Source organism: Lepidochelys olivacea (assembly GCF_965140295.1).
Source record: "Lepidochelys olivacea isolate rLepOli2 genome assembly, chromosome: 9".
Lineage (NCBI taxonomy): Eukaryota > Metazoa > Chordata > Testudines > Cheloniidae > Lepidochelys > Lepidochelys olivacea.
In genome coordinates this window covers 50,928,603-50,952,892 of record NC_140419.1, presented here as the reverse complement: position 1 = coordinate 50,952,892, position 24,290 = coordinate 50,928,603, and the positions used below count along the sequence as shown (strand labels likewise).

General features: G+C 52.6%; 1 protein-coding gene across 2 annotated transcripts in view; it reads left to right on the top strand.

The window, feature by feature from the left end:
- Window positions 1–3,246: 3,246 nt before the first annotated feature.
- Window positions 3,247–24,290, top strand: part of PFKL (phosphofructokinase, liver type) — a 35,726-nt gene continuing 14,682 nt past the window's right edge. The window contains exons 1-11 of one of the 2 annotated variants that reach the window (XM_084639335.1): window positions 3,247–3,409; window positions 11,794–11,867; window positions 14,327–14,404; window positions 18,518–18,707; window positions 19,598–19,763; window positions 20,001–20,045; window positions 20,529–20,637; window positions 22,063–22,158; window positions 22,260–22,352; window positions 23,241–23,366; window positions 23,879–23,943. In XM_084639335.1, coding sequence (XP_084495461.1) covers window positions 3,316–3,409; window positions 11,794–11,867; window positions 14,327–14,404; window positions 18,518–18,707; window positions 19,598–19,763; window positions 20,001–20,045; window positions 20,529–20,637; window positions 22,063–22,158; window positions 22,260–22,352; window positions 23,241–23,366; window positions 23,879–23,943 — 1,136 coding nt within the window. In that variant the 5' untranslated portion in view covers window positions 3,247–3,315. Of the gene's footprint in view, window positions 3,410–3,706; window positions 3,775–11,793; window positions 11,868–14,326; window positions 14,405–18,517; window positions 18,708–19,597; window positions 19,764–20,000; window positions 20,046–20,528; window positions 20,638–22,062; window positions 22,159–22,259; window positions 22,353–23,240; window positions 23,367–23,878; window positions 23,944–24,290 lie in introns of those variants that run through there. The other variant, XM_084639336.1, reaches the window with a different exon arrangement.

Sequence of the window (24,290 nt, the reverse complement as noted above, 5' to 3'; positions counted from 1 at the left end):
GAAAAATACTATTTATCTTTTTTTACAGCGCAAATATTGGTCATAAAAATAATATAAAGTGAGCACTGTACACTTTGTATTGTGTTGTAATTGAAATCAATATATTTGAAAATGTAGAAAACATCCAAATGATATTCTCTTATTGTTTAACAGTGCGATTAACTACGATTAATTTTTTTAATCGCTTGACAGCCCTACTTGTTTTATTATAAGTCCTCACAAGTGCTGTGTGAGGAATGGTGGTTTAAGGTAACACTGGTAAACTGGGGTTCACTCCACCTTTGGGGCAGAGGATGTGCTATTTCTGTGGTAGCCAGCATCAGGGGCTGGATATCCCAGGGGAATGATTCAATGGGACTTGGATTCACCTATTGTTATTCTGCAAGGAATAGTTCAGATGAGAGTGCTTGTGTGGCTGAAAGGCTGGTGGTCTTTGGGTGCTAACACCCAACTCAATGGGCCAGTCTACCTCTCGCTAGAGGGATGGGGTAACAATGTGACACAGTTGAGGGTACCACAAGGCTCCTCTGGGTAAGGCTATTGGGGAATGGAGGATGTGATCAGGAAGAAGGTGGTGGATGGAGTGGAAGAGGCCTTGAGACCTGGCCAGGAGAGGGTGACTGTTGCCCTTGGTGGGGGCTGTTTCAGGGGAGCTGAACTGTAGGGGTCCTGGAGAGGAGCAGAGCAGACAACATGTACAGAGAGGAGGAGGAGGCAGGTGGGACGGTTGTAGTAGTCAAGGGAATAGAGAGGCGGGATTGAGGAAGCCAATGGCATGGGCAAATGCCAAGGAGGAAGATGCTCATGGGGAGAGATTGGCAGAGGCTGCGGAAGGGAAGGGCCAGCAGGGTGTAGTGGAGGTTCAGAGCAGGCTGTGGGCTGGCTCCTCTTGTGAAGGTGGTGGTGGGTTTTTTGAGGCGAAGGCTGAAAGGTCAAACACAGTGATTGCTCTGTTCAATTACTCACCCACAGGTGATATGGTGGCGGTGCTGGGGGTGGTACTGAGTGGGGCCAGGTCTGTAAGGGGGACAGCATCTGGGACTGGCTGTCACTGCTAGGCAGGGGGTTGCTGAGGTCCACGTGCCTCTGCAAAGGGGCTGGGTGTAACTGGCAGGGAGGGGAAGGGGGGTTGGGGCACCTCTGGACAGGGGATTCCTGGGGCCAGGATGGCTCTGCAGGGGGACTGGATGTCAGTGCCAGACAGAGGGCTGGTGGGGTCAGGGTGTCTCTGGACAGGGCAGGGGCTGGGTGTTACTGGCAGGTGGGGGTTGCTGGGGCAGAGGTGTCACTGCAGAGGGGTGTCAATGGGAAGCAGGAGGTTGCTGGGGTGTATCCGCAGGGGGCTGGGTATCATTGGAAAGCAGTGGTTTGCCAGGGCTGCGGAGTCACTGCAGGAGGGTGGCAGGGGGTTCGGGACTGCCTCTTTATGGGGAAGGCGGTATCATTGGCAGGCTGGGGCATCACTGCAGGTAGGTGTCAGGAGGAGGCGGGGGTTGGGGCTGTCTCTATATGGGGGGCGGAGGTATCATTGGCAGGCGGGGGGGTATGTGGGAGGCAGGGGGGTCGGGGCTGTCTCTATATGGGGTTGGGGGTGTCAGTAGGAGGTGGTGGTTGCTCTGGCGAGGCTGTCACAGCAGGGGGGTGTCAGTGGCGGGGGGATCGGGGCTGGCTCTATATGGGTGTCAGTGGCAGGTTGTGGTTGCTGGGGTGGGGGTGTCTGTGGAGGGGGGGATTGGGGCTGTCTGTATATGGGGTTGGGGGTGTCATAGGAGGTGGTGGTTGCTGGGGCGGGGGTGTCACAGCAGGGGGGTGTCAGTGGCGGGGGGGTTGGGGCTGTCTCTATATGGGTGTCAGTCGGAGGTGGGGGTTGCTGGGGCGGGGGTGTCACAGCAGGGGGGTGTCAGTGGGGGGGGGTTGGGGCTGTCTCTATATGGGTGTCAGTAGGAGGTGGGGGTTGCTGGGGCGGGGGTGTCACAGCAGGGGGGTGTCAGTGGCGGGGGGATCGGGGCTGGCTCTATATGGGGGTGGGGGCTGGGGTGTCACAGCAGGGGGGTGTCAGTGGCGGGGGGGTTGGGGCTGTCTCTATATGGGTGTCAGTAGGAGGTGGGGGTTGCTGGGGCGGGGGTGTCACAGTAGGGGGTGTCAGTGGCGGGGGGGTTGGGGCTGGCTCTATATGGGTGTCAGTAGCAGGTGGGGGTTGCTGGGGCGGGGGTGTCACAGCAGGGGGGTGTCAGTGGCGGGGGGATCGGGGCTGGCTCTATATGGGGGCGGGGGCGTCACAGCAGGGGGGTGTCTGTGGCGGGGGGGTTGGGGCTGGCTCTATATGGGTGTCAGTAGCAGGTGGGGGTTGCTGGGGCGGGGGTGTCACAGCAGGGGGGTGTCAGTGGCGGGGGGATCGGGGCTGTCTCTATATGGGTGTCAGTAGGAGGTGGGGGTTGCTGGGGCGGGGGTGTCACAGCAGGGGGGTGTCAGTGGCGGGGGGGTTGGGGCTGTCTCTATATGGGTGTCAGTAGGAGGTGGGGGTTGCTGGGGCGGGGGTGTCACAGTAGGGGGTGTCAGTGGCGGGGGGGTTGGGGCTGGCTCTATATGGGTGTCAGTAGCAGGTGGGGGTTGCTGGGGCGGGGGTGTCACAGCAGGGGGGTGTCAGTGGCGGGGGGATCGGGGCTGGCTCTATATGGGGGCGGGGGCGTCACAGCAGGGGGGTGTCAGTGGCGGGGGGGTTGGGGCTGGCTCTATATGGGTGTCAGTAGCAGGTGGGGGTTGCTGGGGCGGGGGTGTCACAGCAGGGGGGTGTCAGTGGCGGGGGGATCGGGGCTGGCTCTATATGGGGGCGGGGGTGTCACAGCAGGGGGGTGTCAGTGGCGGGGGGGTTGGGGCTGGCTCTATATGGGTGTCAGTAGCAGGTGGGGGTTGCTGGGGCGGGGGTGTCACAGCAGGGGGGTGTCAGTGGCGGGGGGATCGGGGCTGGCTCTATATGGGGGCGGGGGCTGGGGTGACACAGCAGGGGGGTGTCAGTGGCGGGGGGGTTGGGGCTGTCTCTATATGGGTGTCAGTAGGAGGTGGGGGTTGCTGGGGCGGGGGTGTCACAGCAGGGGGGTGTCAGTGGCGGGGGGGTTGGGGTTGGGGCTGGCTCTATATGGGGGCGGGGGCTGGGGTGTCAAGGCACGCGGGGCTGGCAGTAGCCGGGTGTCCCGGCCGCAGCAGCGGGGCGGGGGCCCGGGCAGGGCGGAGCGAGGCTGAAGGTCGCGGGGAGGCGGCGCTCGGCTGGTTGCGGCCGGTGCTGCGCTGGCGGCGGCTGGGCGCGGAGCCGGCGGGATGGCGGCGGCGGCGGCGCTGGACCTGGAGAAGCTGCGGATGGCGGGGGCCGGTATGGCCCTGGCGGTGCTCACCAGCGGGGGGGACGCGCAAGGTGAGCCCCCCCACTCCCCGCACCCCGGCCCCCCCTTCCTTCCCTGCCAGGGGGGCTGCCTGCAGCCCGCCCCCACAAGCCTCCTCCCCTCGCCGGGGGCTGCTCCGGGCCCCCCAATCCGCCCCCCCGTCCCTGGGGGCTGCACGGGCTCCTCTCGGGCTCGCTCTTCGCCCCCTCCGAGGGGGACTGAGGGTCTCGGGTCGCACGTGCCCAAAGCGGAGTCACGTGTGTGCTGTTGGTGAACGTGCCTCCAGTCATGGCGACCGGCCTGAGCAATAGATCCCAGAGGCGAGGTTCCGGCCGCTCAGCACCCTCGCGGCGGGGCGGGCGCCACTGCTAATCGCCCCGGAGCCCTCGATGGTCGGGTGGGCAGCCCTGAGAGGTCCATCGCGGAGCGCGCGTGGTGGCCAGACATCGCCAGCCGATCCCTGAGCCCTTCTCAGCCCAGGTGGCCTGGCAGTGCCTGGGCCCTAGAGGGTGGAGGGGGACAGGCCGGGGGCCCTGCCTGGGCAGAGGGCCTGGCCAGTGGCATAGAGGTCAGGGCGATGCAGGGGAGCCAGGTGGGGATCCCCTCTCGCCCTGACACCCACAGGTGCAGCACCCAGGCCTCTCGCGTGCCAGGCCTTGCCTGTCGCTATGGTGCCCTGCGCTCAGTCACACGGCCTGTGCACCTGGAGCTGTGAGCGCTCAGCACCTCTGAGAGCCAGGCCCCAATGACCCTCAGCTCTGCCATGAGGGGCACAAACCCAGCAGGGTGAAATGTATGGGGCATGTTGCCCCGCTGCCCCCAGCGGCTGTGCCTACTGTCTGGCTGTGGCCTGCCTGTTGGTCTAGTGGCCGCTGTGAGGTTACCCTGCCCTACCGGCTTCTTTTACATAGTTGCCAAGTGTGTGAGCCAGACCAGATGGGGGCCCAGGAGTGACCTGCCGTGAAACTGACTAGGGATTGGAAATAAAGGGAACAGTCCCTACCAGGAGATCAGTGTATTACCACTTTATGGCACAGTTATTGAATCTGTGATTAGGGTGATGGTAATACTGGTTGTTTACACTGATAGCAGAGATTTCAGAGTAATGAAAAATCTGCTCAGCTACAGTCAGGATGTAAAGAAACGGATTTACTATATTGTATCTTTTTTGTTTTAAAATGTAATCTTCAGGAGCATTTGGCATCTTAAATGGTTATTTCTTTTTTTTAATCAGTTCATCTTTCATATGGGTAAAAAAAATCAGGGCACTAATATGCCACTTGCTGCCATCACATTGTCCACTCTGCTTGTGTGAGCTACACCTTTCCTGTGTCTGTCTGGTGTATTTCAATTGTCGGCTCTTCGGGACAGGGACTATCTAGTATTCTGTTTGTACAGTACCTAGTACAATGAAACCCTGGTCTTGGTTAGTCCTTAGGCACTACTGTAATAACCATGATTAATAATAATAAGCACTGAAACATCAAGAAATGGCAAGAGTGCATCTAAACTATACCCCTTATAAGAGCCTATAATGATATGAGCACAGGGTGCTGTTCTTATTAAGGCACGGATTCTTTTGATTTAAACATTGCTTAACATAGCAGCAAGGGCATGGTGGGTTCTGCAGCCTGCCACTGTCTGCTCTGACCTCTGCAGTCCAATGCCCACCTTTCAAAATGAAGAATGAGCTTTAGTGTCTGCATCTGCCCCCTGCACCCTTATGTAATAACAGCAGCTGCTCCACGCACGCTATTTCTAAAATAAGGGGAATATTAGAGTGCCAATTCCATCTTCACAACCGCAGCCCTGTAAGCAGTAAAGCAGTTTAAAATAAAGATCTAGAACCAATTTTATAATGGTGAGAGTATCATTTATATTTTCATTCTTACACTCCAAAGGGGCGGATCCAGCTGTGCCCAGGCATTCCAGAAATTTCAACTTGAGACAGAGAGCCGTTCTGGAAAACTTGAGCCTAAAAGGTGAAAGTTTTGGAAAACTATCAGCAACTGAAAACATGGGGTTATATACAAATACTTTTGTATCTTTTCCCCTTGTTTTCAGTTGACACCTCCCTCCATAGTCTGTTGTCGTTGAGTAATCTGTCTAATTTAGATTGTTAAACTTTATGGCAAAGCTTTTGTCTTGTCACTTGTCTAAAACTGCCATCCACACCAGCAGTGCTATATAGATCGTCATAATACTCCTAGTTATGTGCCCTTGAGAAAAAACCCCAAACAATTTCTCTTTCCTTATTTGTTTACATCCTTCAAATACTTGTAGTTATCATGTTGCCCCATTAGCAGTCATTTGGCAAAGTTCTGTACGCTTAGATCTCCTAATCTGGCCTTAATTCCTAATTTCTTGGCTTCTTTGTGCCTCAATTTCTGAATCCTACTGTGGCAGTAAAATTTATTTGCATGCAATATGAACATGTTGAGCACGATGGGCCAGATCTTTAACCTGTGTAAATCAGTATAGATCCCTTGATTTCAATGAAGTTACGTGGATTTACACAAGCTGAGGATATGACTCAGCATGTTTATTGTATAGATCATGCACCCCGTACTATTATTAATATCACAACCCCTTTTTATATTCCTCTTCTTCCCTAGTGGAAATGGCAGCGATAAGTTGGAAAACAGAGGTCTGGTGGTGCCTAAATTAACCTCGCTAAGCTTTGTTTTAAGGTGTTGGACTAATGAAACCAGGGAAGGAGGAGCCTGCCTGCCTGATAGAAAATACCCCATTTCCCCAAATATCAATTCAGGGAAGCACTTAAGCACATGCTTAAAGTTAGGTTTATGAGCACGTGCTAAAATGCTTTCCTGAATCGGGGCCCTAGAGATCAGCCCAGCACTTATTGATATCCTGCCAATGCATTTTCTTGCCGATCCACATGGCTGGGATTACTGTATTTTTCCTCTGTGCAGTTTCATTCTCAGACATAGGATAAACTTGTAGACAGCTTGTTTAAGCCTCATGTGCGTTAGTTTGTTTTATATGCTGCAGTCCAAGGATTAGCTAGAAAGCCAACATTAGATTCTGCTGAGTGCTGGAATTCTGGGAGTGGCTGTGCCCTGAAGGAGATCTTTCTAGCCTGTAGACAAGTGCTTGCACAATCTGTTCTTGCAACTTCACTCCTACTTCATTGATGTTTGTCTGGCAGGGCAAAGAGCATGTTAATGATGACAGGCACTGCTCCGATTTCAGAATCAAAGGCTAGGAGTAGACTGGGGCATTTCTTACTGTTAGGTCAATTTAAGGATAAACTATAGAAATGATCTTATTTTGTATGTTTAAAGGCTCCATCAGTCTTCTGTAAATTTTCGAAGGAGCAGTAAGTATAGTACATAGCTGTAATTACGCACAGTGGATCCAGTCCTGCAAACACTAGCTCACGAAAGCTTATGCTGAAATAAATTGGTTAGTCTCTAAGGTGCCAGAAGTACTCCTTTTCTTTTTGCGAATACAGACTAACACGGCTGCTACTCTGAAACCTAGCAGGTGAGAGTAACTCAACTCACATGAATAGCCTCGGAGAAGTTAATAGACACAGTAAAGCTACTTACGTGTGTAAGTGTTTGCGAGATCTGGCCCAGTGTAACTAGGCTGGTGGTTTTCAACCTGTGGTCCACATACCTCTCGGGATCTGCAGACCATGTCTAAGATTTCCAAAGGGGTCTGCACCTCCATTTGAAAATTTTTAGGGGTCCGCAAATGAAAAGAGGTTGAAAACCACCGCTCTAGAGTTTTCATTTTAACAAGACCTGAGAACAGCTAGGCACTGGCAGGTGACAAGTTGTTATTGCTGCTCCTGATTGGTTGAGAACTGCACTTATGCTGTTTACCCTCTTTCCCCCCACCCTAATCCATTAGTTTGTCTGTCTCATTCACCTAGATCAGGGGTGGGCAAAGTTTTTGGCCCGAGGGCCACATCTGGGTGGGGAAATTGCTTGCAGGGCCAGGGTAGGGAGTTAAGGTGTGGGGGATGGGAGGGGGTGTGTGTGCAGGAAGAGGCTCAGGGAAAGGGGTTGAGGCAGAGGAGGGGTGCGGGCTGTATGAGGGGACTCAGGGCAGGGGGTTGGGGTGCAGGTGGGGTGTGGGATGCGGCAGGGGGCTCAGGGCAGGGAATAGGGGAGTGGGATGTGGCAGGGGGCTCAGGGCAGGGAGTTTGGGTGCAGGAGGGGTACGGGATGCGTCAGGGGGCTCAGGGCAGGGGTTTGGAGTGCAGGAGGGGTGCGGGATACGGCAGGGGGCTCAGGGCATGGGGTTGGGGTGCAGGAGGGGTGCGGGATGCAGCAGGGGGCTCAGGGCAGGGAGTAGGGGTGCGACGGGGGCTCAGGGCAGGGAATTGGAGTGCAGGAGGGGTGCGAGATACAGCAGGGGGCTCAGGGTGGGGAGTTGGGGTGTGGCTGCAGTAGGGGTTCAGGCTCCGGCCCGGTGCTGCTTACCTAAAGCCGCTCCTGGGTGGCAGCGGTGCGCACCGGGGCCAGGGCAGGCTCCCTGCCTGCCTGCCCTGGCCCCGCGCCATGCCATACCACTCCAGGAAGTGGCTGGCACCACGTCCCTGCGGCCCCTGGGGTGGATGGGGGACGCAGAGAGCTCCCTGTGGGTACTTCCTCCGAAGCTCCCATTGGCCACGGTACCCTGTTCCTGGCCAATGGGAGCTTTGGGGGAGATACCCACAGGCAAGAGCAGTGTGCAGAGCTCTCTGCCCCCTCACCCCAGCCCTACCCCCAGGGGCTGCAGGGACGTGGTGTGGCCGCTTCCAGGAGTGGCGCGGAGCCCGTGGCGGTGGCAATCCCGCGGGCCAGATCCAAAGCCCCAAGGGGCCGGATGTGGCCCGCGGGCCGTAGTTTGCCCACCCCGACCTAAATTGTGAACTCTTGGGAGGGTGGGCTGTCACTTCTGTGTTTGTGCCTAGGATGATGAGGCTCCAATCCGGTTGGCCTCAGATACTACTTAGTGTTAATAGGTTTCAGAGTGGTAGCTGTGTTAGCCTGTATCAGCAAAAACAATGAGGAGTCCTTGTGGCACCTGAGAGAAAGCTTATGCCCAAATAAATTTGTTAGTCTCTAAGGTGCCACAAGGACTCCTCGTTGTTTTTGTAATGTTAATGTTCATGTGACATCACTGTCTTCTCTGATAGTCTGAGCTGCTTATGTCCTAGTTTTGCTGCCAGGGTCAGTAAAAGCACAAAGAACAGCTAACTAAGGCGTGAACGAACTGTTCCATTTCTAACCCTTTTTTCCATATGCCTTTGCTCAGGGTAGCTGGCATGGTACTTGGCATGTCAGAGGAGTCCCAGGAGGGGTGCAGCTCACATTTCTCTGGATTGCAAGGCAGTGGTAAATCTCTGGGGTTGTTTGACCATACAGTACTGCTTCTCTTCTTAAACCGCCATCTCCATTTTTCTTTCTTGTGGCATCTTGTGGGCAAGCTTGTAACTTTGAGCAGTGCTTTTGCATGTCACCTCTAAACAAAGGTTAGAAGGCTCCCCCCTGGGCAGATACTTGAGAAATCCTCTCCTTCAATTTCCTGCGGTGAACAGGAAACCTTCCTCAACAAGCAGCATCGGGGTTCTGCAGAATCTGAGCTGTCACTTTAAAAAACCAATGTTTCTAGCACCAGTGTATTTTGCCACAGCTGGTAGCCTAAGCTCCCAGGCTGGTATATGCCAGGTACATGTTTGAGGCCTGCCCCTTGATAAAGGCTGATTGTATATCTGGGTAGGGATTCACCTGGCCAGCTATGTTTTTGCTTTGAGTGACTGGCTTAATTTTTTTAACAAGGAAAAGTGGTTTTTAATGCATTTTAACACACAAATATATTGGGTCAGATTAATCTCTGGCGATGTCACTGGAGTCGGCCCATTATGAACACAAATGAAAGGCTGGCTTGTTTGGCAGTGTGGTCTACTAAGCCAAAGTTAATGCAGCCTGAATTTTCATAGGAAGCATCAGGACGTGGAGGTTTGTTCAAAGAACTGCTAGCCATCCTGTCCCCCATTGGCACAACTCTAACCCCAAGGGACAGACACTGGGATCTGAAACTGAAATTGCCCAATCAGGTGGGAAAACAGCTGAGACTTGCTACATTATCTTCCAAGGACCTGAAATAAACTTGGGTTGAAAGGAGCACCCATAGAGAAAGGGAGGAACCAAACGGTTCTAGCACTGTGGTAAGTAACAGGAAAAGGAGATAGATGTGAAGGAAGAGCATTAAGGGGAACCTGCTCTATGCTACATAATGTTAATCAGCACTTGTGATCAGATGGGGTAAGCTAGTGTGGAACCAGCCATAGAGAGGAGATCTCACAGTCAGTTAACAGCCTTTCATCTCCAAGCAGTTGGAGTCCATCTGATTTAGGCCAAAAGTCAAATGATTCTGGAGGGCTCATCCTAGTCCTTTGTGATATTCCTTCACAAGCACCACTCGCTTTGGCTGTGTCTAATCAGGACTTGTCCGATCCTGGAATAAATAGTGAGGCGGATACAGATCCTTGGATTTACTAGACCACTAGTGAAGTACCTGCCTGCACGGTATCTGGTTCTAGGCAGCGGGGATTGATTTAAATCAAAGCAATTTAAATCACTGAGTGGGAAGCCTCAGTTTAAATCTATTTTAATTGGTGCAAACTCATTGGTTGATATATAACCATTAAATCATGTTGATTTACAACTAAATAGAACCTTGACACTATATTTGGTACATCTTTTTGCTATCTAGGAAGGTAAACTATAACTATATACATTTATTTAAGTAACTATACAGCTTAATATTTTCAGATTTTTATAAACTGTACATTTTTAGTATGTCAGAAAATGGTGAATGAGATATTGCTTATTTACTAATTTATTATACTAGATAATTAACTTTTTGTGCATGCTTTGCATCAAGCTGCATTAGGATGGTAACTGGAATTTAATTAAACACACACAACAGCATGTGAAGTTTATTTGTATTAAAACGACCTTACATGTTTTGGATACTTATCAAAACATGTTTCACATTTACAGCTAAACGGATCACTTGATGACTACCTGTTCTGTTCATTCCCTCTGGGGCACCTTGCACTGGCCACTGTCGGAAGACAGGATACTGGGCTAGATGGACCTTTGGTTTGACCCAGTAGGGCCATTCTTATGTTCTTATTTCTTAAACAGAGGGATTAACTATTTTTTTTATTTAAATCAGATTTCTTTTGTTTAAATTATAATATATTTTCAGAAATAAGAGTTTTTTTTTTAAAAAAAAATCCAACTTAATTTAAAAAAGTCAGATTTTTTTAAATTTTTATCCACCGTCCTTCTAGTCCAGCACTTTCACAGGTGATCACTTTAATTTTGGTTGGAACAAATGGGTTTGATTGTTTCTGTCTGGTGTACTCCCCACTCTCACATCTTTTCAAATAGGGGGAGGAATTGCAAAGCTTTAGGCGAGAGGATTTATGGTGAAATATCCGATGAAGTGAGCTGTAAGCTCATGAAAGCTTATGCTCAAATAAATTTGTTAGTCTCTAAGGTGACACAAGTACTCCTTTTCTTTTTGCATATACAGACTAACATGGCTGCTACTCTGAAACCTTTGCTATGGTTGTCAGTCTAATAGCAGTAGCTGAAAGAAACTAAAAAACAAAAACAAGAAAAACCAAGCAAACCGCCCCCCCTCCCCAAACAAAACAAAACAAAACACCCCTTATTCCTACAATTACTTTCTCATTTCCTTGGTCCTGCTCTCATGTCTCTCTCTCCTTCCTCATCCCCTCTTGTTTATTCTCTCCCTCTCATTTCTACATTCCGTCCTCCCCTCTTCATTTCAGTATCTTCTTCTCTTTCCCCCCCAGAAGCCACCTGGGGTTCCCCATTTAACCCTGCCAGGCAAATAAGAGGTTTAGCCACATGCTGGGGAATACAAGAGCTAACACCTGCTGTCAAAGACAAAGAATGTTCTGAGGGCAAGGTTTATAACTCTTCCCAAGGTTGAAGCTAGCCACTGGGAAGGCCTGGTAATCTGTATAATCACAGTGCAAGAAGAATCTGGAGGGACTCAGGTACTGTGAGCGTATTTATTCTATTGGGTCTGGTTTAGCTGTAGATGAGGAAGTGGTTATTTATAAGGTGTTACTTTCTTGTACATGAAAGCTACTTACCTGTATTAAGTGTAGCTAGCTTTCCTACTCCTAGTCTATGTATCTGTTGTTGAATTGCCTTCATAATGGTGAGAAATAGTAATAAACCTATACTCTTACTCCCCCAACTTTGTGATTGTTATCGAGATTATAAATTGCTTTGATCTAATAGCAACGTGAACCATATTGAAACTCTGGACTATAAGGACTGGTCCCTGTTTTGTGGCCCCTATGCCCTAGTGCTCAGTATTGACTATGATTTATTTTGTACTCCCTTTCCAGGTATGAATGCCGCCGTCCGTGCTGTGACTCGCATGGGAATATACGTTGGAGCAAAAGTTTTCCTGATCTATGAGGTTCGATTCAATATTTTTTTCTGTCATTCTCAAGGGGTAGAGGTTGTATAGCTTTGTCCTGTAAATGGCTAAGTGCCACCTATGGAACTTGGAGGGGGAAATACACTGGTTTGGTTATGCTCTGGTAGTTCAGCATCCTTTCACCTCTAGTGACCTCTGCTCAGAGCCTGCCTGTGAAAGGGAAGGATGATCGCACCCCTGCTTTGCAAATGATTACACGGGGGTGAAAGAGGAGAAGGGACTTGCCCTAGGTGGAACCCAGGAGTTGTGACTCCTAGTCTCCAGTGTGTTAACGTCAAGTTGACGTGACTGAGGGCTTCTGCCCAGTGGAAACCCCAAACTGGGATAGATGGGTTAGCTATAGCTTGTGACAGGTTCATTGGCAGAGCTGTTGAGCAGGAGAAGTCCTTTCTCTTAGCTCCTTGGTATCGTGATCCCTACAATCATGGACATTTCTTTTAAAGGGTCCCCTCTCCCCTCCCCCTTCACTCCCATGGGCTTGCTCAGCTTCATTTGTGGTGACTTCAGTTTAAGGCAGAGAGTTGCCAGGTTCTTAGCACAGTTGCTGCTGGGTGCGCAGCCGGGTTGTATGGCCGCATCCAGTTGGGATGGACAGAGGTGGATTAAGCTTCTGTGGGGTCATGGGCCAGAGCAAGTGGGGATGCGTGTCATCCCCCCCCCGCGCTCCTGCCAGGTAAATGGGGTTGGGCATGGCCCTCTGACCCCTCGGCTGGCGCTCCTGCCAGGCAGTGGGGTGAGGGTAGGGTTTCCCCTGCTCCCCGGCAGGAGCGCTGGGGTGGCAGGCGGAGAGGGTCGGGGCCCCTGGGCATAGGCCCCCATGGCCCAGTGGCTAATCTGTCACTGGGAACAGAGGGTTTTCTCGCTGTGCCATTACAAATGGAAGGTATGGATCTAGCTCATTTTGCCAACAAGGGCTGGCCCCAGGCTTGCATTGGAAACCACACGCTAAATAAACATGCATGTAGCTGAAATCTAACCACACTAGTGTCCACGATGTGGGCAGTTTAATTAAGGTCTGCTATCTTTGCTATCTGCGCAAAGCTGAAACCACACACTAAATAAACACACACGCAGCCAACATCTAACCACGCTTCGTTTTTATAATCCCTGCTCTTTCTCCTTGAACTCCTCAAGCCCCAAAGTCAAATCTGGGCTGTTGAGCTTGTCCACTAGCAAATAAGTGTAAAAGTGGCGGAAACATAGCAGCAGGCTATTTTGGGAAGAGGACAATTTAAAACTTCCCCTTTGCCTTCTTTTAGCCCTCCCCCATCCCAGCCACTCCTCCCCTCCCCACAAGGAGCTGGATTACAAATGCTAACTGCTTGAAGAGCTAGTGAGATTTTGACGCCATTCACCCCTGCAGCCTATCATGGGAGGTTGTGGGGTGTGATTCCCGCTTGAACTCTCAGGAGGTCCCGAGCTTTGTTCTGTTCCTTCTTTGCAAGCATGCTACTGGGCACTGCTGCATGCCTGTTCCAGCCACCCCAGCAGCCGAAGTGTCCCTCAGCAGCCTTTGGCTTGGGCGGATTCTGTGAAGCAAAACATTGGTGCTCCTGCTCTCCTCCTGGCACTCATGAGGGGCACTTCCCACCGCAGAGCCATTTACTCCATTGGCTTTACACAGGCTGAGGATCTGGCCCTGAGTTTTTTATTGTAAATATTTGAACTAAGCTAACTTCTCCCCTTCCCCCACACTAGGGTGGCCAGGTGCCTGGTTTTTGACCAGAAAGTCTGGTTGAAAAGGGGACCTGACAGTATCCGGTCAGATCTACTGGGGAGAGGCAAACAGCAGTGAGCAACGGTGGGTGGGGGGAAGAGGAGTAAATGGGGACAGGGCCTCAGGGAAGAGGAGGGGAAGGGGCAGGGCAGTGTCCGTTTTTTAAATATTACAAAGTTGGCAACCCTATCCGACACGCACAGTGAGATGTGAGGGTTTCCGTGCCCCATTCGCTCCTGAGGGAGAAAGGCAGGGAAGGGGAGGAGGAACAGGAGAGGGGAAGCTAGCTGTGTCCCTCCTGGTCTGTTTCGGCCCTTAGCAGACACAGGGAGATGCTCTGTGGCTGAGGGAGGAATTTCTGATTGCCAGTAACCGACGCGGGGCCCTGAACCCAAACTGTCAGTCACCTGGGGGCAGCATTACCTTCCTGCTGCCTTGGACATGCCTAGCAGGCTCTGCACTAACCCCAGTCTGCAGTTGCCATTGCGGGGACTCTCACAAGGGTTACCTGCCGTCCTGCCAAGGAGCTGCTTTACAGTCTCACTCTCCCGTGATGTGTCTGCCTCACCGATCCCTCACCCAGGCCCAGAGAGATGCATAGCCAAAATGGACCAGTGAATCGGATGAGCCGTGCAGGAGCTGCTGGGCGTTGGCTGGCTGGACAGGCCCTGCTTCAGCAAGGCACCCTTTCACGTCTGCTTCTTTGCTTTTCTGTTTGCAGGGCTACGAGGGGCTGGTGGAAGGAGGAGAGAACATTAAGCGAGCAAACTGGCTGAGCGTCTCGAACATCATTCAGCTGGTAAGCTATGTTGCCATCGCCCTCTGAGTATAAAGGCCTCTTGGTCCTTCCCTTTTAACTTGTGCAGCTCACATGCATCTCTGACGCATCTGCCCAGTGTTGCGATTTCCTCTGGTCTGCGGAGGTCAGAGCTGGAGAGGATTTTCTGAAATGATTTAGTAATAACATATAAAATCCTAGTCATTGCTCCCCATTGTCCTGTTTACACTGGGCTCACATTGAGTTTGCCGAGCTCGGTTTTATAGCTCAGTTTGACTGGTCACGTAGGGCAAAACTAAACCAGGTTCTAGTGCAGTTCGATGGAGTCTAGATGCTGGATCCATCTAGCACATGTTGAACACCAGGGCACACTGTTTAGCCTGGGGATAGAGGCTGTTCTTCCTGTCCTAATGATTGCAACTGCAGGCCCAGGGCACGCTGGGAGTAGGGAGTGACTGATTATACAGCGCTGTGTGTGCTCCATTCTCTGCTAGCAGGAGACAGCATGGAGAAAGTGTTTCTGGAAAGAGGCTGTCCCCTGGAGGGGAAGTCAGTGTAAGCCATCCGGCAGCATAGCAAGGCCGGAGAAACAGTGTTAGCTGTGCCCTTTGCCTCTGGAGAGCAGGAAGGGGGCCATCTCAGAGATGACACCTCATTAAACCTGCTAAAGTGTTCCGTCCATGTCTGTGCATGCCCCTTTCCCAAGCCCCCTGAGGCAGGGAATGGGTCTCCTTTCCCTGTCCCTCTTGATAACAGTGATTCGCCTCCTACTGAAACACACCTTTGGTTTGATTTGACTCCATTGTATGATTTAGACATCTCCTTCCCCCTCACACCTGAGTCGGCTTAGTCTGTGCTTCTCACATCAAGGTCCTGCGTCAGCTTTGGTCTTGACTGCACAGCCAGACTAATCAAGGTCTGGTGCACTGAGTTGTGGTCGATCGGTGCGATAACACAGGTTTGGTGTCAGCTGGGTAGACAGCCCCCAACTGTGTTAAAAATATGCTTGGCCCTTTAAGGGCCCATTGACCCTGCACTGTAAAGACAGCTGACAGCAGTACCACTGTCCCTGCCACAGTTTGCTCTGTAGCATAGATGGGACCTAACCGTGTCCCTGAACTGTGCTGCAGGCTCGGATACACCTGGGCCGAAGTGAGAGTCTGATTCATGGTCAACCCAAGGTTAGGGCCCATCTACATCTGCTGGGGAACCTCTGCCCCTCACAGTGTACTTGTAGCATAGATGGGACCCCAGCTTAAAGGGGACCAGCTGTTGGGAAATAAATTGGGTTTGGGCCCTCTGGTCCTTGTCTCCGTCTTGCTTCTTTCTGATGTGTAAAAGATGTGGGTTTGAGTTGTATGTTTGCTTGCGGTTTTACCTTGAAGTATCTCGGCTGTCACGTCTGAGCTTACCCTGGTTTGCTGGAGGTCTCACATGAGGACTGAGGCTTTCTGAGTCCTTCAGTGAACAAGGGCTTGCTGAATCTTTAACAAAGGCACCTAAAGCCTTCTTGTCTCCCACAGATTTCTGAGGCATTTGAGTTCAATAGGCTTTAACAAACCAAAGGGCCAGATCCCTAGCTGGCACAAATCAGCGTGGCTCTATTGAAGTCACCCAGACAGTCTCCCCTGCAGTCAGTGGGGAGCGCTGATTTATACCCGCTAGGGATCCAGCTGAAGGCGATTTAAACAGGTGCCGCTGGTATGGTGTCACAGCCCTGCTAGAAACACAGGAGAGAGGGACTGGAATGTCTAACGTCAAAAACAAGCAAGTAGCCAATCCCCCCCAGATACGCTTCCAAAACCAAACAGCTTGATGTACCTTCCCAGTGGTTTCTCTCCTTCGAGCCCTAATGCTTCTCCTTGCTAGATCCCCTTCTAGGCCCTGCCTACCCCACAAAAACAGCCACATTTAAACACAGCTGCGCAGCGTGAAAACACACAACCAATCGGGGCCACAAAAATACTTCCCAACAGTATGTCAGCGTGGCTCTTTGCTTTGTCAGAGGCTCGGGCTAAAGTGTGGTTCAGCCCCCCCGGAATAATCTGGTTCTGTTTGTGACTTGGTGTAACAGACGTTTGGGGAGGTGGGGGTCCTGGAGCAGGGACTTTGACTCTTACAGAAATACTGGCTTAGCCTGTGTTTAAGGGGCAAGGGCTTTAGTGGGGCAGGGCAGGGCTCTGCCTTGGAAATACTGGCATTGTCTGCCGCAGTGTGGGTCACTGACCCAGATTAGGTGCTAGCCCCATTGATTCCCAGCTGAGATCTACCAGGCACTCAAGAAAGCTGTAACTGCTATGTAGCCAGGACTGAGACCAGCCAGCTATGCCGGCCACATGGGAGCATCCCTCAGTTCCTTGAGCCCTTTCATTCCATTCTCTTGTGTTTTTCCCCCCTCTCCTTCTAGCATCTTCCCCGATTTGAGCAGTGTGTCTCCCTGCTCACAGGTAATGCTCTGGTGCTGCATGCCCTCCCCATCCCCGTCTGTGTGCTGCTGTTCCACAGCCGCTGGTACTCAGCATGCCATGCCTTGCTTCGCTTGGCAGCGCTGCCCGCTCATCCATGGGGAGTGACCTCAGAAGCCTGGCTCCGGAGGAGAGGGGCAGGGATGTCACATTGTTGTCCCAGCCACGTCTGCCTGAGGGACCTGGCACGACCCTCTGCATTTACGCCAAGCCTTTCCAAAGCAGTAAAGCCAACCATGGTAGCGAGCTCCTGAAATCCGTGACATTTTGTGTCTCTGCCTCCCTTGTCTTCCCTCCTTTGCTTTCCTTCTCCAAATCCTTCTCTGTTTTGCATGTGCCGGTGTTTTTACCGCCATGGGCGTAGGGTGCGCTGCTGACCCGGGAGCTGCTGTCCATACAGTTGTGAATGTGGGGTGATGGGGAGAAGAGGCCAGCTCCTAATTCTCCCCCATGCTCGGGGTTGGGAGTATGTAGCAAGGCAGCAGGGTCCATGGGGATAAAAGCAGCAGTTAGGCCTCACAGTGCTAGTTAAGGTACATCAGCTAAACTGTAGCGAACCCCAGGTGCAAATGCAAGCCAGAGACAGGCAGGCTCCTTGCTGGGACATGCCCCTAAATGAACCAGAAGCAATTTGCATGCTGAGCTGTGACCTAGAACGAAACAGGGCAATCTCTCGCGGGGATGGGCAAGGTGCCAGGCCGCCAAGTGCCCAAGGGAGTGTTTGTTCTCGCCAGCACCTTATGGAGAGTCCACTTCCAAAAGGAGAGCCGTCTGGCAGCGAGACAGGCCATTAGTGGTGCAAAGGGGTGGGGGACACATTAGCTCCCTTCAGGGCAGGAGGGTCGCGACCACTTCTTTGGGCTTGATTTGCAATCGGAGCCGAAGGAAGTGCCAGAGACAAATAAAAAGACTGCAAAGAGGTCAGGAAAGCTGTGGGTCTGACACCCTGGTGATGAGCTTGTGGGAGGCCCGCCAGTCCGACTCCCGGAGAACAGCCGTCCTCACTCCATATTGTTCCGTTGGAAGGCGAAGAGTTGTGATCCCAGCAAATGGACGCGAGGGGCACGGTCAGGGAGGCGGTGGGTGGTACGTTGCTGGTTAACTCTGCCCCAGCTGTTTTCTATCCTTGGACCAAAGGAGACTGGGAAGATTTGAAACGGAAACGTCGGGTGGATCCTGCCCGAGCTACGCTGCTGTGGTGGGGGGAGGGGTGGCAGCTTGCCGTCACAGCACAGTCTGGCTCAGGGCAGGTAGTTCTGGGGAAGGACAGGTGGAAACACAGAGCAGCATCTTCCCCTGGCTAGTGCATGCTACAGCAGGCAGCAGAGGGGACAGCTGGCCAGAGCCTGCTGCCAGCTGGGAGACCACATCAGCGGTCACAGGTGTTGGACTCCTCTAGAGCTCTAGGTACGGTTGAATCTTGGCCTACTGGGACATGGGCCAGAATAAGGTTCCTGCATCCTCTTTCCTCCCCTCTACCCACAGGTAACCTGCTCGCCCTTCCCCATCCATTAGCTGTAGGGGCAGGACGCTTCCCATGGCTGATTCCCAGGTGGATTTGCCACAAGAGTTTGTGCTCCTGAAGACCGGTCTCACCCAGTTGGCCCTTTGCATCCGCCAGCTGTTCTGGCTGTTTGTTCCTCTCTCACCTTGTTTCTGCTGTTTGTAGGGCGGCACAATCATCGGCAGCGCCCGCTGCAAAGCCTTCACCACGAGAGAGGGGCGCCTCCTGGCTGCCCACAACCTGGTGCAGCATGGCATCACCAACCTGTGCGTCATTGGAGGGGACGGCAGCCTGACGGGGGCCAACATCTTCCGGACAGAATGGGGCGGCCTGCTGGAGGAGCTGGTCAAAGACGGTACGTGCCAGCACAGGCTGCAGTCTGACCTGCACTTGCTAATCCCCAGAGCCAAAGTGGGGAGAAGGCCCCCACACTGAAAAGCACTGAAAAGTGGGGATAGCTTGAGCATGAGACGTCATCAGATTCATGGATTTTAAGGCCAGAAGGGACCATCAGATCAGTTAATCTGACCTCCTGTACATCACAGGTCATTAAATTTTACTCAGTGCATGGAGCCCAATAACTTGTGTTTGGCTAAAGCATCTCCCAGGCAGGCCTCCAGTCTGGATGTGAAGACATTAAGAGATGTCCATTGGCCCTCTGTTCCAATAGCCAATCGCCCTCACTGTTAAACTTTCCTGGCATCAGCTTCGAACTGTGGTTCTTGTTCTGCCTTTCTCTGCTCAAAGGGACATGTGGGCTTAGGTGCAAAGTCTAAATCACTAACGTGAGCCTGAAGTCTCGAAAGTATACCAAAAAGTAGTAAATCAGGAAATGCAGCTCTCTGTTTGATCCAGGAAGAAAGCGGGGTGTGATCGTGAAGTTGGCTTGACAGATTTAAAGGCCTAACAGAGGAAATCACAATGAAATTAACCCCAATTTCTAGGCTGGTCTTTTTTTAAATGACTCTCCTTACTGCAGCTTGTCATATCTTTTTTTCTGGTGCATCAATTGAGAGCTGCATGGCTGCTTCTTGCTGTCTACAGCAAAGGGCTTGGAAGACTCAGGACAATGGCCTTTTCCATTCACACTGTTCAAGCAGAACGGGGATACCTAGATCTAACATGTAACGGCTTGCTTTGCATGCCCTTAAGCAGGGCCCGTTCTGCCCCACAGCTGGAGCAGTGTCTTGCTCTGCAGGAAAAGTCGGGAGTTGATCACTGCAGCCTCTCTGTGTTTACCCACAGGTAAGATCACCAAGGAGGTGGCTAAGAAATACTGTAACTTGAACATTGTCGGCCTGGTGGGCTCCATCGACAATGATTTCTGTGGTACCGACATGACGATCGGCACGGACTCCGCACTGCACCGCATCATGGAGGTGATCGATGCGATCACCACCACGGCCCAGAGGTGAGTGGGGAGTCCCTTGCAGATGCCCTCCTCTCTCTGCTGGCAGGACCAGAGCCAGAGCTCCGTACTGAACAGTGACATGGCGCACCTGGCACTGCACAGCCCTCGCCTTGGACCCAGATTCTTGGGGGATGGGACGGGGGGATCCTTCTGATGACTGAACATGACTCTGGCCAAGGCGCCTTGCTGTAGAGAGACACTACTCCCCAAATTCTGATCCTCCTTCTCTCTTTGCAGCCACCAGCGGACCTTTGTGCTGGAGGTGATGGGCAGACACTGTGGGTAAGGACAGGCCCCTGCTTTTGGGAGGTGGTAAGGCGAGGGTGGCTGTCTGGGAGAGGGGGAGAACTGGGGGCGTGTGGTGGGGATGGTTGCTGGCAGTGTCGGGAGGGGAAGAGAGTGGGTTTTTGGGAGGAGGGGAGGAAGTGGTGCTGAGGGCAGTGGGAGGTCTGGGCTGTGTGGAATGCACTGCACAACAGACAAGAGAAGACCCTAATCAGCGATGCACCCTGGGGCAAATGGGAACCAGGGAGTGGTTTGCTCTGGTGGAAAGGAGACTGCTGCCAGCCTCTGTAGTTACCAGCACCGTAACCGTAGCGTGTGTCGGCACAAGGCATATTGTAAGCTAACCATGCCACTGTTTACTCCCAAGCCATGAGAGCCCTGAACTTGTTTTGATCCCAAGTGACACATTTCTTCCCTCCATTGTGTGCTGCTGTTGGCAGGCTGACGGTCATGGCTGCTAATCTGAGTCTGCCTCCCTAGGTACCTGGCGCTGGTGTCTGCCTTGGCCTCGGGTGCTGACTGGCTTTTCATCCCGGAGTCCCCTCCTGAGGACGGCTGGGAGGATTTCATGTGCGAGAGACTTGGGGAGGTGAGTGCCGTTTGGGACGCGGCAATCCTCTTCTGTCAGCTGGGGAAGGGAGCTCGGTGCGGTAGGGAATCCAGAGAGAAATACCACTCCAAGGTTCTGCTCTTCTTCCCTGTTCTCTCCTTTTTATCTGCCCTTCTCTTGGTCCGGCCACTTGGGCAAAGAGGATCTTAATGAAGTGACGCCCCCATTTCAAAGCAGGAGTCTATTCTTAACATCAGCAGTCGAATGTTGTCAGCCAAACACCTGCTAAATTTCAATTTAAAACCACTGTGGAACCAGAAAGCTGCTCAGGTGCTTGGAAAGAATGCACATGGGGCATGTGGGCAAGGCTGACTCGGATGCTTAATATTTTGTCTTCACTGGTACTTTACGAAGCTGTGATCTCTTTAGTTTGTTCTGTTAAATGTATAATGGGCACCCCTCTATAGGGCGCACGTCCGTATTAGGGCCCCAATCCTGCGCTCTGCTCCATGCCAGCAGACCTGCCTGCCCACATGGACCCCACTGATTCCCATGCAACAATGTATATGTACATGGATGTGTCCAACCCTTGTCTTTTCCACTAGAGTTTCCACTACGGGCTCATTTCCTTGGAAAGCCAGCTTCTGTAGTTGTTGTGGGTTAGACAGCGTGAAGGTAACAGTGTCTTCAGACAAAGCCAGTTGATGGGGCGAGTCCTTTAGGGTTTCCACAAGTGGGCATGCTCTGGGCCTGGCCTCGTTCTTGTGCCCTCCTCTGTCATGTTAGGAACAGCTTGGGCCAGATCCCCAGCTGCTGTGAATCGGAACTGCTCCACTGCACTCACTAGGCGACACCGATTCCCCCCAGCTGAGGAGCTGACCCCTCATGAAGGCTGAACCAGGCATTTCACAAAGGGTAGTGTACGCACCAACAGGAGTTCAAGAGGGTTGAGCCAGTCTCTTTAATGAAACAAAATATGCCGCTGAATACAAATCCAGCTGAAACGTGCCCAGGGGAGGCCCAGAGAAGACTGGCAGGTAGGGCCCGATCCCACAGAGGCAGGGCCCTGTTGAAGTTAATGGAGCTCCGTGGGGAGAAGGGGGCTGTTTTCTAGGGTTCTGCAGACTGGGCAGCACTGTGCTGCGTCCCTGGGGTGCGACGGCACATTGCTCTGCCCTTGAGCTGCAGTGGCTGGAGAAGGTTTCAAGAGATCTCCCCGACTTGAGTGAGGGATGTCACTGTGTGTTAGCAGAGAGCACAGAAGCACACAGCCATGGTGCATCCCCTCCACCCGTTTACCAAGGAGCCTGCGGTTCCCCGCTCCAGGCAAGGGAGCAAATGATCAGTGCTAAGCACCAATGAACTCCCTGAACAGCTAGCGCAGCCAGTCTGTCTGCTCCGGCCAGCTCCTGTCTGCTCCGGCCAGCTCCGGTTAAGTTTGGCTGTTTCTTTCTCTTGCGGCAGACACGCAGCAGAGGGTCCCGGCTCAACATCATCATCATCGCTGAAGGCGCCATCGACAGGAACGGCAAACCCATCTCCTCCAGCTACGTGAAGGATGTAAGTGACGCACTCTGGGGCGTGCGCTCCTTTGCTGGGGGGCTCTGGAGGTACATTGACCTGTAATGAACCGAACCCACACTCTTTTCTCTGCTGAACAGCTGGTTGTCCAGCGCCTTGGCTTTGACACGCGTGTGACCGTTCTTGGCCACGTGCAGCGTGGCGGGACCCCCTCGGCGTTCGATCGCGTGCTGGTAGGTACAATCGGTTTGGCTGAGCGGGGAGATGTGTGCGGGCGGGCCCAGTGTGTGATCGCAGCGACTGGTCTGGAGTGCCTGCATTTGGGAGGGTGAAATCCCATCCTGGTAGCCAGCATGGTGAGCAGGAAGTGGGCCCCCGAGAAGATCCCGACGCAAGGGGCACTTGCTTCCAGGCTTGGGGAAATGCCTGGAGTCACATGCACAGTGCAGCCTTGGTTGGTGCTTGACCCTGTTGTGCAAAACAGAGACCAGCCCTCAGGAGTTTACTCCTCCTAATTGACTGCTAACTGTCCTAATCTTAAATAGCCTAGTAACGGTCTGGGGTCCTAATAATCTAAATTAGAGAAACAAACCCGCTGAGCCACAGAATCCACCCATCTCTTCCCTGCCCCCTCGGAGGGGCTGTGCCAGAGCTTTGTCCAGTAGCCCGTGGCTCTGATGCCTGTGTGTGGGAAGTGAGTTAACGGGGGGAAACGTAGCTGTACTGTCTGGTGCCCGAGCACAGAATTAAAACCACCCCCACAGGAGTTGCAGCAGCACCTGTCTCCTCTGTTGTGGGGGTGGGGGGGGAGGGGCACGCTCCCTGGGAGTTTTTTTGGCATGTGGGTGTCTGGGAGAAGATCCAGGTGGCCGCAGATCTTTCCGCGGCAACTCTCAGGTATGTTTGTGCCCCGCCAGCTCAGCCTCTCCTTAGCACGTGGTGTGTTTTGTGTAACCAAGCCCGTGCGATGCTCCGATTCCTAGTAGCGCGTCTGTACGAGGCTCCCCGCTAGCACGGCTGCCTCTGATAGGTGAACATGAGCCATGCAGTGGGACCCATGGCAGCAGCGGGCCCGCACTAGACAAGCAGCCCTCTTACCAAGGTTACTGTGTCCTCTGCAGAGCAGTAAGATGGGAATGGAGGCTGTGATGGCGCTGCTGGAGGCCACGCCTGACACGCCCGCCTGCGTGGTGAGCCTTTCCGGGAACCAGTCTGTCCGCCTGCCCCTGATGGAGTGCGTCCAGGTGGTGAGTATATGGGGCGGCTCTGGGTGGACAAGTTCGACTGCTCAGGTTGGCCTCCCTCTCGTTCATACTGTACTGTGGTACGTGACAGCAATTAGCAAGGGAGAAACAGCACTCGAGAGCCCAGAACAAATGGAAGATGGGCTCAGAGATCTGCATATCTGGGGGTCTGTTCTAGCTATGCGCAGGTGGGGTTTTATGTGTCATTAGCAATACAAAGTCTCACACACACAGATCCCCTGTGTCGAGATTTAAAGTCCCAATACATCCCTTCTGCTGTCGTCCAAAGCCTGGGTCTGTGTGTGTGTGAGAGAGAATCCGTTTCTGGCCTTGTTCTGCCCTGGTTGCCCCCAAGCCAGGCTCGGGGGTTACTAAGAGAGACTCTGCCAAGTGTAATTTCATTTTCAACCGTGTCGTACATTTAGCTGACTTCCCTGGAATTATGTGGGTTTTTCTTTCTCACTGAGAATTCCCCATCTCTCTCTCTCTCTCTCTTTTTTTTTTTTTTTTTTCAGACAAAGGAAGTGCAGAAAGCGATGGATGAGAAGAGGTTCGAAGAGGCAATCCAGCTCCGGGGGAGGTGAGGCACTTGGATTATGGCAGAGCAGCAGCTCTGCAATAGCTATGATTGAGTCACTCCTCTTTTTTAAGATGACTATTCTAAGTACTGTACAAGCCACATGCTCACTCAGATTGCTTTGAAACTTGCTCTGGCTCATGGGGATGTGGGATGGGGTCATTTGAGCAAGGGGTTTCCAAGCTACAGTCCCTCCCCCCCAAAAAAAGAAATCATGTATTTACAAAATCACCTGGTTCTTCTATTGATTTTTGTGCACATCTGGGGCTCAGACAATGGCTTTGATTCTCCCCAAACTGATCTCACTCCTTGGGATTGATCTCAGCTTGTGCACCGCACCCCTGGCTCTT